The 14,808-nt window shown below is 56.6% G+C and overlaps 1 protein-coding gene across 1 annotated transcript in view; it reads right to left on the minus strand.

Moving 5' to 3' along the window:
• Positions 1-1,271: 1,271 nt before the first annotated feature.
• Positions 1,272-14,808, minus strand: part of LOC142474711 (5-oxoprolinase-like) — a 174,291-nt gene continuing 160,754 nt past the window's right edge. The window contains exons 10-12 of the mRNA XM_075580899.1: positions 13,910-14,175; positions 12,773-12,885; positions 1,272-1,446 (exon numbers count right to left, since the gene is read on the minus strand). Coding sequence (XP_075437014.1) covers positions 1,272-1,446; positions 12,773-12,885; positions 13,910-14,175 — 554 coding nt within the window. The remainder of the gene's footprint in view (positions 1,447-12,772; positions 12,886-13,909; positions 14,176-14,808) is intronic.

Consider the following 14,808-nt stretch of genomic DNA (forward strand, 5'->3'; position numbering starts at 1 on the left):
GGGTGCAGGGACAGCTGGCAGGGTGCAGGGACAGCTGGCAGGGTGCGGGGACAGCTGGCAGTGTGCAGGGTGCAGGGACAGCTGGCAGGGTGCAGGGTACGCTGGCAGGGTGCAGGGCACAGGGACAGCTGGCAGGGTGCAGGGACAGCTGGCAGGGTGCAGGGACAGCTGGCAGGGCGCAGGGACAGCTGGCAGGGTGCAGGGACAGCTGGCAGTGTGCAGGGTGCAGGGACAGCTGGCAGGGCACAGGGACAGCTGGCAGGGTGCAGGGACAGCTGCCAGGGTGCAGGGACAGCTGGCAGGGTGCAGGGACAGCTGGCAGGGTGCAGGGACAGCTGGCAGGGTGCAGGGACAGCTGGCAGTGTGCAGGGTGCAGGGACAGCTGACAGGGTGCAGGGACAGCTGGCAGGGTGCAGGGACAGCTGGCAGGGTGCAGGGACAGCTGGCAGTGTGCAGGGTGCAGGGACAGCTGACAGGGTGCAGGGTGCAGGGACAGCTGGCAGGGTGCAGGGACAGCTGGCAGGGTGCAGGGACAGCTGGCAGGGTGCAGGGACAGCTGGCAGTGTGCAGGGTGCAGGGACAGCTGGCAGGACACAGGGACAGCTGGCAGGGTGCAGGGACAGCTGGCAGGGTGCAGGGACAGCTGGCAGGGTGCAGGGACAGCTGGCAGGGTGCAGGGACAGCTGACAGGGTGCAGGGTGCAGGGACAGCTGACAGGGTGCAGGGACAGCTGGCAGGGTGCAGGGACAGCTGGCAGGGTGCAGGGACAGCTGGCAGTGTGCAGGGTGCAGGGACAGCTGGCAGGGTGCAGGGACAGCTGCCTGGGTGCAGGGACAGCTGGCAGGGTGCAGGGACAGCTGGCAGGGGGCAGGGACAGCTGGCAGGGTGCAGGGACAGCTGGCAGGGTGCAGGGACAGCTGGCAGTGTGCAGGGTGCAGGGAACGCTGGCAGGGTGCAGGGACAGCTGGCAGGGTGCAGGGACAGCTGGCAGGGTGCAGGGACAGCTGGCAGGGTGCAGGGACAGCTGGCAGGGTGCAGGGATAGTAATTAGTTAATCAGGCTGCTGGAAATTGAAAGCCTGGACTGGAATTGCTACTCGCCCCACGCGACACACCGAGTGTCGCCTTCTAATGATCACTTCTGTAACACCTGCATCCTTACATAAATACCTGGACAAAGAAGAAAGGACTGATCCTCTGCCCCCCATCCTACCCTCACACTCTGGGCACAGGGGTATCTCACCCCACAGTCTCACCATGCCTGCCGTCCTGTTACCTGTGAAAGCCTTGCTCCTGCAGGGCCTCCGTACACTGCCTCTCCAGGGCCGCGACCCGCCGCTCCAGGAGGGGGAAGGAGTCCGTGTTGTACACCACGGAGCAGGGCTCCTGTGCCTCGTGTACCACGTCTGCTAGCGCCATGCCGAATGCCGACAGGACTCCACCATACCTGGGCGAGGGGAAGACGGAGCACAGCCGAGGTCAGTCAGGGTGCGGTGACGTTACATAGACAACATACAGAACATAAGAGAAACAGGGGCTATTGTATGAACGCACAGGGCAGATCCGGGGCAAATAATCTGCACCGTACGTCTCCGGCAAACAAATCCCATTCAAATCAAGGGGAGTTTATCTTGGATGCATCTGGGGCAATTTGTCCTCGAATTGCCCGGCGTTTGCATAGATAACACAGGGAAGAATAGGAGAGATCGGGGCGGCAGCGCAACGCAGGAAAAGGAAGCATTGGCCAATAGGAGCCCCCTCCCCTGAAGAGCTGACAATCTAACGATGGAAAACGGAGATTAGAGAAACCTGACCTGGAGTAGAGTCTCACAGATCATTGGCCAGTCCACCCAGTAAGTCCCACTCCCAGGAACAACCATCAGCCCAGTTTGTGGGTCAATTCTTACAGAAATGGGTGATTAAGCGTCAGGCCCATATCTACTACATGGTGTTCCACTATAAGGCACCAAGAGATACTTTAAAGCCCATTGACGTGAGCCGGCTGTGAGGCGTCTCGTGGCGGGCACTGCTTAGTAAGTACAGCTCACAATCCCATGTAAAAGATGCGTGTGACTTCCTGAGTGCTTTGTGCTCCTGACCTCCCCCGCAGTAATGTAACCGGCACCTCTAATATACTAATCTTTTTCTGCTACTATGACATGTTTGATTGTATTACACTATCCGGGGGGTAACCCAGCTCCTGCAGGAGAAAACACTGGGAAACTCTTCTGTGATGTGGTAATAACATCTCCTCCCTGTTGACCACGGTACATCTCCTCCCTGCTGACCACGGTACATCTCCTCCCTGCAGACCACGGTACATCTCCTCCCTGCTGACCATGGTACATCTCCTCCCTGCTGACCATGGTACATCTCCTCCCCGCTGACCATGGTACATCTCCCCCCTGCTGACCACGGTACATCTCCTCCCTGCTGACCATGGTATATCTCCTCCCTGCTGACCACGGTACATCTCCTCCCTGCAGACCACGGTACATCTCCTCCCTGCTGACCATGGTACATCTCCTCCCTGCAGACCATGGTACATCTCCTCCCTGCTGACCATGGTACATCTCCTCCCTGCTGACCATGGTACGTCTCCTTCCTGCTGACCATGGCCCATCTCCTCCCTGCTGACCACGGTACATCTCCTCCCTGCAGACCACGGTACATCTCCTCCCTGCTGACCATGGCACATCTCCTCCCTGCTGACCATGGCCCATCTCCTTCCTGCTGACCATGGTACATCTCCTCCCTGCTGACCATGGTACATCTCCTCCCTGCCGACCATGGTACATCTCCTCCCTGCTGACCATGGTACATCTCCTCCCTGCTGACCATGGTACGTCTCCTCCCTGCGGACCATGGTACATCTCCTCCCTGCTGATCAGGGTACATCTCCTCCCTGCTGGTCATGGTACATCTCCACCATGCTTACCATGGAACATCTCCACCCTGCTGACCATGGTACATCTCCTCCCTGCTGGTCAGGTACATCTCCACCCTGCTGACCATGGTACATCTCCTCCCTGCTGACCATGGTACATCTCCTTCCTGCTGACCATGGTACATCTCCTCCCTGCTGACCATGGTACATATCCTCCCTGCTGGTCATGGTACATCTCCACCCTGCTGACCATGGTACATATCCTCCCTGCTGATCAGGGTACATCTCCTCCCTGCTGGTCATGGTACATCTCCACCCTGCTGACCATGGTACATCTCCTCCCTGCTGACCACGGTACATCTCCTCCCTGCTGACCATGGTACATCTCCTCCCTGCTGACCATGGTACATCTCCTCCCTGCTGACCATGGTACATCTCCTCCCTGCTGACCATGGTACATCTCCCCCCTGCTGACCATGGTACATCTCCTCCCTGCAGACCACGGTACATCTCCTCCCTGCTGACCATGGTACATCTCCTCCCTGCTGATCATGGTACACCTCCCTGCTGATCATGGTACATCTCCTCCCTGCTGACCATGGTACATCTCCTCCCTGCTGACCATGGTACATCTCCCTGCTGATCATGGTACATCTCCTCCCTGCTGACCATGGTACATCTCCTCCCTGCTGACCATGGTACATCTCCTCCCTGCTGACCATGGTACATCTCCCCCCTGCTGACCATGGTACATCTCCTCCCTGCTGACCATGGTACATCTCCTGCCTGCTGACCACGGTACATCTCCACCCTGCTGACCATGGTACATCTCCTCCCTGCTGACCATGGTACATCTCCTCCCTGCTGATCATGGTACATCTCCTCCCTGCTGATCATGGTACATCTCCTCCCTGCTGGTCATGGTACATCTCCCCCCTGCTGACCATGGTACATCTCCTCCCTGCTGACCATGGTACATCTCCCCCCTGCTGACCATGGTACATCTCCTCCCTGCTGACCATGGTACATCTCCTGCCTGCTGACCACGGTACATCTCCACCCTGCTGACCATGGTACATCTCCTCCCTGCTGACCATGGTACATCTCCTCCCTGCTGATCATGGTACATCTCCTCCCTGCTGATCATGGTACATCTCCTCCCTGCTGGTCATGGTACATCTCCCCCCTGCTGACCATGGTACGTCTCCTTCCTGCTGACCATGGCCCATCTCCTCCCTGCTGACCACGGTACATCTCCTCCCTGCAGACCACGGTACATCTCCTCCCTGCTGACCATGGTACATCTCCTCCCTGCTGATCATGGTACACCTCCCTGCTGATCATGGTACATCTCCTCCCTGCTGACCATGGTACATCTCCTCCCTGCTGACCATGGTACATCTCCCTGCTGACCATGGTACATCTCCACCCTGCTGACCATGGCCCATCTCCTTCCTGCTGACCATGGTACATCTCCTCCCTGCTGACCATGGTACATCTCCTCCATGCAGACCATGGTACATCTCCTCCCTGCTGACCATGGTACATCTCCTCCCTGCTGACCATGGTACATCTCCTCCCTGATGACCATGGCCCATCTCCTTCCTGCTGACCATGGCCCATCTCCTCCCTGCTGACCATGGTACATCTCCTCCCTGCTGACCACGGTACATCTCCTCCCTGCTGATCATGGTACATCTCCTCCCTGCTGACCATGGTACATCTCCGCCCTGCTGACCATGGTACATCTCCTCCCTGCTGACCACGGTACATCTCCACCCTGCTGACCATGGTACATCTCCTCCCTGCTGACCATGGTACATCTCCTCCCTGCTGATCATGGTACATCTCCTCCCTGCTGGTCATGGTACATCTCCTCCCTGCTGACCACGGTACGTCTCCTCCCTGCTGACCACGGTACATCTCCTCCCTGCAGACCACGGTACATCTCCACCCTGCTGATCATGGTACATCTCCTCCCTGCTGACCATGGTACATCTCCTCCCTGCTGACCATGGTACATCTCCCTGCTGATCATGGTACATCTCCCTGCTGACCATGGTACATCTCCTCCCTGCTGACCATGGTACATCTCCTCCCTGCTGACCATGGTACATCTCCCCCCTGCTGACCATGGTACATCTCCTCCCTGCAGACCACGGTACATCTCCTCCCTGCTGACCATGGTACATCTCCTCCCTGCTGATCATGGTACACCTCCCTGCTGATCATGGTACATCTCCTCCCTGCTGACCATGGTACATCTCCTCCCTGCTGACCATGGTACATCTCCCTGCTGACCATGGTACATCTCCTCCCTGCTGATCATGGTACATCTCCTCCCTGCTGATCATGGTACATCTCCTCCCTGCTGGTCATGGTACATCTCCCCCCTGCTGACCATGGTACGTCTCCTTCCTGCTGACCATGGCCCATCTCCTCCCTGCTGACCACGGTACATCTCCTCCCTGCAGACCACGGTACATCTCCTCCCTGCTGACCATGGTACATCTCCTCCCTGCTGATCATGGTACACCTCCCTGCTGATCATGGTACATCTCCTCCCTGCTGACCATGGTACATCTCCTCCCTGCTGACCATGGTACATCTCCCTGCTGATCATGGTACATCTCCTCCCTGCTGACCATGGTACATCTCCTCCCTGCTGACCATGGCCCATCTCCTTCCTGCTGACCATGGTACATCTCCTCCCTGCTGACCATGGTACATCTCCTCCATGCAGACCATGGTACATCTCCTCCCTGCTGACCATGGTACATCTCCTCCCTGCTGACCATGGTACATCTCCTCCCTGATGACCATGGCCCATCTCCTTCCTGCTGACCATGGCCCATCTCCTCCCTGCTGACCATGGTACATCTCCTCCCTGCTGACCATGGTACATCTCCTCCCTGCTGACCATGGTACATCTCCTCCCTGCTGACCATGGTACATCTCCACCCTGCTGACCATGGTACATATCCTCCCTGCTGACCACGGTACATCTCCTCCCTGCTGACCATGGTACATCTCCTCCCTGCTGACCACGGTACATCTCCTCCCTGCTGATCATGGTACATCTCCTCCCTGCTGACCATGGTACATCTCCGCCCTGCTGACCATGGTACATCTCCTCCCTGCTGACCACGGTACATCTCCACCCTGCTGACCATGGTACATCTCCTCCCTGCTGACCATGTTACATCTCCTCCCTGCTGATCATGGTACATCTCCTCCCTGCTGGTCATGGTACATCTCCTCCCTGCTGACCACGGTACGTCTCCTCCCTGCTGACCACGGTACATCTCCTCCCTGCAGACCACGGTACATCTCCACCCTGCTGATCATGGTACATCTCCTCCCTGCTGACCATGGTACATCTCCTCCCTGCTGACCATGGTACATCTCCCTGCTGATCATGGTACATCTCCCTGCTGACCATGGTACATCTCCTCCCTGCTGACCATGGTACATCTCCTCCCTGCTGACCATGGTACATCTCCCCCCTGCTGACCATGGTACATCTCCTCCCTGCAGACCACGGTACATCTCATCCCTGCTGACCATGGTACATCTCCTCCCTGCTGATCATGGTACATCTCCTCCCTGCTGACCATGGTACATCTCCTCCCTGCTGACCATGGTACATCTCCCTGCTGATCATGGTACATCTCCTCCCTGCTGACCATGGTACATCTCCTCCCTGCTGACCATGGTACATCTCCTCCCTGCTGACCATGGTACATCTCCCTCCTGCTGACCATGGTACATCTCCTCCCTGCTGACCATGGTACATCTCCTCCCTGCTGACCACGGTACATCTCCACCCTGCTGACCATGGTACATCTCCTCCCTGCTGACCATGGTACATCTCCTCCCTGCTGATCATGGTACATCTCCTCCCTGCTGATCATGGTACATCTCCTCCCTGCTGGTCATGGTACATCTCCACCCTGCTGACCATGGTACGTCTCCTTCCTGCTGACCATGGCCCATCTCCTCCCTGCTGACCACGGTACATCTCCTCCCTGCAGACCACGGTACATCTCCTCCCTGCTGACCATGGTACATCTCCTCCCTGCTGATCATGGTACACCTCCCTGCTGATCATGGTACATCTCCTCCCTGCTGACCATGGTACATCTCCTCCCTGCTGACCATGGTACATCTCCCTGCTGATCATGGTACATCTCCTCCCTGCTGACCATGGTACATCTCCTCCCTGCTGACCATGGTACATCTCCTCCCTGCTGACCATGGTACATCTCCTCCCTGCTGACCATGGTACATCTCCTCCCTGCTGACCATGGCCCATCTCCTTCCTGCTGACCATGGTACATCTCCTCCCTGCTGACCATGGTACATCTCCTCACTGCAGATCATGGTACATCTCCTCCCTGCTGACCATGGTACATCTCCTCCCTGCTGACCATGGTACATCTCCTCCCTGATGACCATGGCCCATCTCCTTCCTGCTGACCATGGCCCATCTCCTCCCTGCTGACCATGGTACATCTCCTCCCTGCTGACCATGGTACATCTCCTCCCTGCTGACCATGGTACATCTCCTTCCTGCTGACCATGGTACATCTCCTCCCTGCTGACCATGGTACATCACCTTCCTGCTGACCACGGTACATCTCCTCCCTGCAGACCATGGTACATATCCTCCCTGCTGACCATGGTACATCTCCCCCCTGCTGACCATGGTACATCTCCTCCCTGCAGACCACGGTACATCTCCTCCCTGCTGACCATGGTACATCTCCTCCCTGCTGATCATGGTACACCTCCCTGCTGATCATGGTACATCTCCTCCCTGCTGACCATGGTACATCTCCTCCCTGCTGACCATGGTACATCTCCCTGCTGATCATGGTACATCTCCTCCCTGCTGACCATGGTACATCTCCTCCCTGCTGACCATGGCACATCTCCTCCCTGCTGACCATGGTACATCTCCCCCTGCTGACCATGGTACATCTCCTCCCTGCTGACCATGGTACATCTCCTGCCTGCTGACCACGGTACATCTCCACCCTGCTGACCATGGTACATCTCCTCCCTGCTGACCATGGTACATCTCCTCCCTGCTGATCATGGTACATCTCCTCCCTGCTGATCATGGTACATCTCCTCCCTGCTGGTCATGGTACATCTCCCCCCTGCTGACCATGGTACATCTCCTCCCTGCTGACCATGGTACATCTCCCCCCTGCTGACCATGGTACATCTCCTCCCTGCTGACCATGGTACATCTCCTGCCTGCTGACCACGGTACATCTCCACCCTGCTGACCACGGTACATCTCCTCCCTGCTGACCACGGTACGTCTCCTCCCTGCTGACCACGGTACATCTCCTCCCTGCAGACCACGGTACATCTCCACCCTGCTGATCATGGTACATCTCCTCCCTGCTGACCATGGTACATCTCCTCCCTGCTGACCATGGTACATCTCCTCCCTGCTGACCATGGTACATCTCCCTGCTGATCATGGTACATCTCCCTGCTGACCATGGTACATCTCCTCCCTGCTGACCATGGTACATCTCCTCCCTGCTGACCATGGTACATCTCCCCCCTGCTGACCATGGTACATCTCCTCCCTGCAGACCACGGTACATCTCCTCCCTGCTGACCATGGTACATCTCCTCCCTGCTGATCATGGTACACATCCCTGCTGATCATGGTACATCTCCTCCCTGCTGACCATGGTACATCTCCTCCCTGCTGACCATGGTACATCTCCCTGCTGACCATGGTACATCTCCTCCCTGCTGATCATGGTACATCTCCTCCCTGCTGATCATGGTACATCTCCTCCCTGCTGGTCATGGTACATCTCCCCCCTGCTGACCATGGTACGTCTCCTTCTTGCTGACCATGGCCCATCTCCTCCCTGCTGACCACGGTACATCTCCTCCCTGCAGACCACGGTACATCTCCTCCCTGCTGACCATGGTACATCTCCTCCCTGCTGATCATGGTACACCTCCCTGCTGATCATGGTACATCTCCTCCCTGCTGACCATGGTACATCTCCTCCCTGCTGACCATGGTACATCTCCCTGCTGATCATGGTACATCTCCTCCCTGCTGACCATGGTACATCTCCTCCCTGCTGACCATGGTACATCTCCTCCCTGCTGACCATGGTACATCTCCTCCATGCAGACCATGGTACATCTCCTCCCTGCTGACCATGGTACATCTCCTCCCTGATGACCATGGTACATCTCCTCCCTGATGACCATGGCCCATCTCCTTCCTGCTGACCATGGCCCATCTCCTCCCTGCTGACCATGGTACATCTCCTCCCTGCTGACCATGGTACATCTCCTCCCTGCTGACCATGGTACATCTCCTTCCTGCTGACCATGGTACATCTCCACCCTGCTGACCATGGTACATATCCTCCCTGCTGACCACGGTACATCTCCTCCCTGCTGACCATGGTACATCTCCTCCCTGCTGACCACGGTACATCTCCTCCCTGCTGATCATGGTACATCTCCTCCCTGCTGACCATGGTACATCTCCGCCCTGCTGACCATGGTACATCTCCTCCCTGCTGACCACGGTACATCTCCACCCTGCTGACCATGGTACATCTCCTCCCTGCTGACCATGGTACATCTCCTCCCTGCTGATCATGGTACATCTCCTCCCTGCTGGTCATGGTACATCTCCTCCCTGCTGACCACGGTACGTCTCCTCCCTGCTGACCACGGTACATCTCCTCCCTGCAGACCACGGTACATCTCCACCCTGCTGATCATGGTACATCTCCTCCCTGCTGACCATGGTACATCTCCTCCCTGCTGACCATGGTACATCTCCCTGCTGATCATGGTACATCTCCCTGCTGACCATGGTACATCTCCTCCCTGCTGACCATGGTACATCTCCTCCCTGCTGACCATGGTACATCTCCCCCCTGCTGACCATGGTACATCTCCTCCCTGCAGACCACGGTACATCTCCTCCCTGCTGACCATGGTACATCTCCTCCCTGCTGATCATGGTACACCTCCCTGCTGATCATGGTACATCTCCTCCCTGCTGACCATGGTACATCTCCTCCCTGCTGACCATGGTACATCTCCTCCCTGCTGACCATGGTACATCTCCTCCCTGCTGACCATGGTACATCTCCTCCCTGCTGACCATGGTACATCTCCCTCCTGCTGACCATGGTACATCTCCTCCCTGCTGACCACGGTACATCTCCTCCCTGCTGACCACGGTACATCTCCACCCTGCTGACCATGGTACATCTCCTCCCTGCTGACCATGGTACATCTCCTCCCTGCTGATCATGGTACATCTCCTCCCTGCTGATCATGGTACATCTCCTCCCTGCTGGTCATGGTACATCTCCTCCCTGCAGACCACGGTACATCTCCTCCCTGCTGACCATGGTACATCTCCTCCCTGCTGATCATGGTACACCTCCCTGCTGATCATGGTACATCTCCTCCCTGCTGACCATGGTACATCTCCTCCCTGCTGACCATGGTACATCTCCCTGCTGATCATGGTACATCTCCTCCCTGCTGACCATGGTACATCTCCTCCCTGCTGACCATGGTACATCTCCTCCCTGCTGACCATGGTACATCTCCTCCCTGCTGACCATGGCCCATCTCCTTCCTGCTGACCATGGTACATCTCCTCCCTGCTGACCATGGTACATCTCCTCCCTGCAGATCATGGTACATCTCCTCCCTGCTGACCATGGTACATCTCCTCCCTGCTAACCATGGTACATCTCCTCCCTGATGACCATGGCCCATCTCCTTCCTGCTGACCATGGCCCATCTCCTCCCTGCTGACCATGGTACATCTCCTCCCTGCTGACCATGGTACATCTCCTCCCTGCTGACCATGGTACATCTCCTTCCTGCTGACCATGGTACATCTCCTCCCTGCTGACCATGGTACATCACCTTCCTGCTGACCACGGTACATCTCCTCCCTGCAGACCATGGTACATATCCTCCCTGCTGACCATGGTACATCTCCTCCCTGCTGACCATGGTACATCTCCTCCCTGACCATGGTACATCTCCTCCCTGCTGACCATGGTACATCTCCCTGCTGATCATGGTACATCTCCTCCCTGCTGACCATGGTACATCTCCTCCCTGCTGACCATGGTACATCTCCTCCCTGCTGACCATGGTACATCTCCTCCCTGCTGACCATGGCCCATCTCCTTCCTGCTGACCATGGTACATCTCCTCCCTGCTGACCATGGTACATCTCCTCCCTGCAGATCATGGTACATCTCCTCCCTGCTGACCATGGTACATCTCCTCCCTGCTGACCATGGTACATCTCCTCCCTGATGACCATGGCCCATCTCCTTCCTGCTGACCATGGCCCATCTCCTCCCTGCTGACCATGGTACATCTCCTCCCTGCTGACCATGGTACATCTCCTCCCTGCAGATCATGGTACATCTCCTCCCTGCTGACCATGGTACATCTCCTCCCTGCTGACCATGGTACATCTCCTCCCTGCTGACCATGGTACATCACCTTCCTGCTGACCACGGTACATCTCCTCCCTGCAGACCATGGTACATATCCTCCCTGCTGACCATGGTACATCTCCTCCCTGCTGACCATGGTACATCTCCTCCCTGCAGATCATGGTACATCTCCTCCCTGCTGACCATGGTACATCTCCTCCCTGCTGACCATGGTACATCTCCTTCCTGCTGACCATGGTACATCTCCTCCCTGCTGACCATGGTACATCACCTTCCTGCTGACCACGGTACATCTCCTCCCTGCAGACCATGGTACATATCCTCCCTGCTGACCATGGTACATCTCCTCCCTGCTGACCATGGTACATCTCCTCCCTGCAGACCATGGTACATCTCCCCCCTGCTGACCATGGTACATATCCTCCCTGCTGACCATGGTACATATCCTCCCTGCTGACCACGGTACATCTCCTCCCTGCTGACCATGGTACATCTCCTCCCTGCAGACCATGGTACATATCCTCCCTGCTGACCACGGTACATCTCCTCCCTGCTGACCACGGTACATCTCCTCCCTGCTGACCATGGTACATCACCTCCCTGCTGACCACGGTACATCTCCTCCCTGCAGACCATGGTACATCTCCTCCCTGCTGACCATGGTACATCTCCTCCCTGCAGACCATGGCCCATCTCCTTCCTGCTGACCACGGTACATCTCCTTCCTGCTGACCATGGTACATCACCTCCCTGCTGACCATGGTACATCTCCTCCCTGCTGACCATGGTACATCTCCTCCCTGCAGACCACGGTACATCTCCACCCTGCTGATCATGGTACATCTCCACCCTGCTGACCATGGTACATCTCCTCCCTGCTGACCATGGTACATCTCCTCCCTGCTGACCACGGTACATCTCCTCCCTGCAGACCATGGTACATCTCCTCCCTGCTGACCATGGTACATCTCCTCCCTGCAGACCATGGCCCATCTCCTTCCTGCTGACCACGGTACATCTCCTTCCTGCTGACCACGGTACATCTCCTCCCTGCTGACCATGGCCCATCTCCTTCCTGCTGACCACGGTACATCTCCTTCCTGCTGACCATGGTACATCTCCTCCCTGCAGACCATGGTACATCTCCTCCCTGCAGACCATGGTACATCTCCTCCCTGCTGACCATGGTACACCTCCCTGCTGATCATGGTACATCTCCTCCCTGCTGACCACGGTACGTCTCCTCCCTGCTGACCACGGTACGTCTCCTCCCTGCTGACCACGGTACGTCTGCTCCTTGCTGACCACGGTACGTCTCCTCCCTGCTGACCATAGTACATCTCCCTGCTGACCACGTTACATCTCCCTCAGCAGTTGGCACTTACTTGTGAATGAACACGGTTTTCATGCCGAGGGAGCGAGCGATGGCACAGGCGTGCTGCCCCCCTGCACCGCCGAAGCACGCCAGCACATGGCGAGAGGTGTCGTGACCTTTGGCCTGTGGGAGGACAATGGATCGTATTATTACACCGCCATGTAAATCCCCCAGAACAATATGGGTGGCAGCTACAGGACAGCGGAGAGATGCTCGATCGCCATCACTTTTCCGTGTTGTCCAGCGGCTGCTTCACATGTAGGAAACTAGTCAACCAAGACGAAAGAGACCTGTCTGTGCAGAGGTCCCCACCGGCTCAGAAAGTGAGCAGTCCTGTCCAGTACTGGTGTTATACATGGAGCAGCCAACCAGCAGAGGTGGCAGGAGCTATCAACAGGGAAATTCAGAACTGCTTGGGAGAGACACAAGGGGACCCTATATATAAAGGGGACCCTATATATAAACGGAACCCTATATATAAACGGAACCAAACGGACCGGATAGGACCTGAGAAGAGAATGGACAGGGAGCCTTGCGAGTCCTTGTGAAAGGATGTGTGTGAAATGGCCCTTTAAGGAGAAGTACAGAATATGCTTTGCGGTTTCATTGTGCTGCCCAGCCATCTTTCACACGCCCCGCACATATTTCCTGCCCTAGCCAATCCGTTGCGGACACAAACACACACACACACACACAAACACACACACACACAAACACACAAACACACACACACACACACACACACACACACAAACACACAAACACACACACAAACACACACACACACACACACAAACACACACACACACACACACACAAACACACAGACATACACACAAACACACACACACAAACACTGCAGACGTTACTATTTCTATGACAAGACGCACATTCCGCCCTCCAATCAGACACCAGCGCCCATCACACAAACACCACGCTATCCAATCCAGCGCCACCATGTATACTACGCCTTGTAGGAGGTGGAGTATATATGTTTGTAATACTCTCTCTTTGGTTACCCGAGTATTACCCTGGGTATAGCTGGCATCTTACTGCGCAGTAATGCCAGCTGCACAATGACTCCGGGGGCTGCGTGTCTTCTGTTAGCGGCGCGGTTATTATTTGTCATGTGGCCCACCCCAAGTACCTGGGTGAGCGATCTGATTGGCCGGCACATGGCTTCGTTGGCCACTCTGATGAAGCCCATGGCCACTTCCTCCACGCTCATGGAGGCGCCGCCGCCCGGCCGCCCGGACATGAAGTGGTTAACGCTGGCAGCCAGCGCCTGGAACCCGCGCAGCGCGTCGCGCTGGGAGAGCGGCTGGTCCTCCGAGGGCCCGAAAATCCGGGGGAAGTAATCCGGCAGCAGGCGGCCCAGGCACAGATTGGCATCGGTCACGGTCAGCGGCCCGCCTGCAATGACAGCGAGCGGTTCCTAGCGAGGATTGGACCGACCTCACATAGCAGACGTAGCACTGACGGTGAATGCGGCTGACGTGGCCGGATATTCTGCGCATCTCACTCACACACCACAACACCATGACCTGCCTGACCAAGACATCTATTCAGCGACACCGAGACCGCGGACTGGGGTGGGATAAATAAGGGAGACTCTCAGAGATCCGTGGTACTTCCCTGGTATAAATCCACATTCCCTTCCACGGACAGATCTCACAGAGGGAGATAGGGCTGTCCCACCTCGGACCAAAGTGATCTGAGGATTAAGTTTAATTAAATCTAGGTCACATTTTCTGCCTCTCTCTCTGCGCCTCTCTCTGTGCCTCTCTCTGTGCCTCTCTCTCTCTGCCTCTCTCTCTCTCTGCCTCTCTCTCTCTCTGCCTCTCTCTCTGCGCCTCTCTCTCTCTGCCTCTCTCTCTCTCTGCCTCTCTCTCTGCGCCTCTCTCTCTGCGCCTCTCTCTCTGCCCGGATCATTGTCTCCCCGCTTACTAAAGGTAAGCAGGGCAGTATTCCTTTCCTCTCTGACTCTCTCTCTCTGCCTCTCTCTCTCTGCCTCTCTCTGCCTGTCTCTCACAGAGAGAGGGGGGC

This window comes from Ascaphus truei, chromosome 2 (assembly GCF_040206685.1).
Source record: "Ascaphus truei isolate aAscTru1 chromosome 2, aAscTru1.hap1, whole genome shotgun sequence".
NCBI lineage: Eukaryota > Metazoa > Chordata > Amphibia > Anura > Ascaphidae > Ascaphus > Ascaphus truei.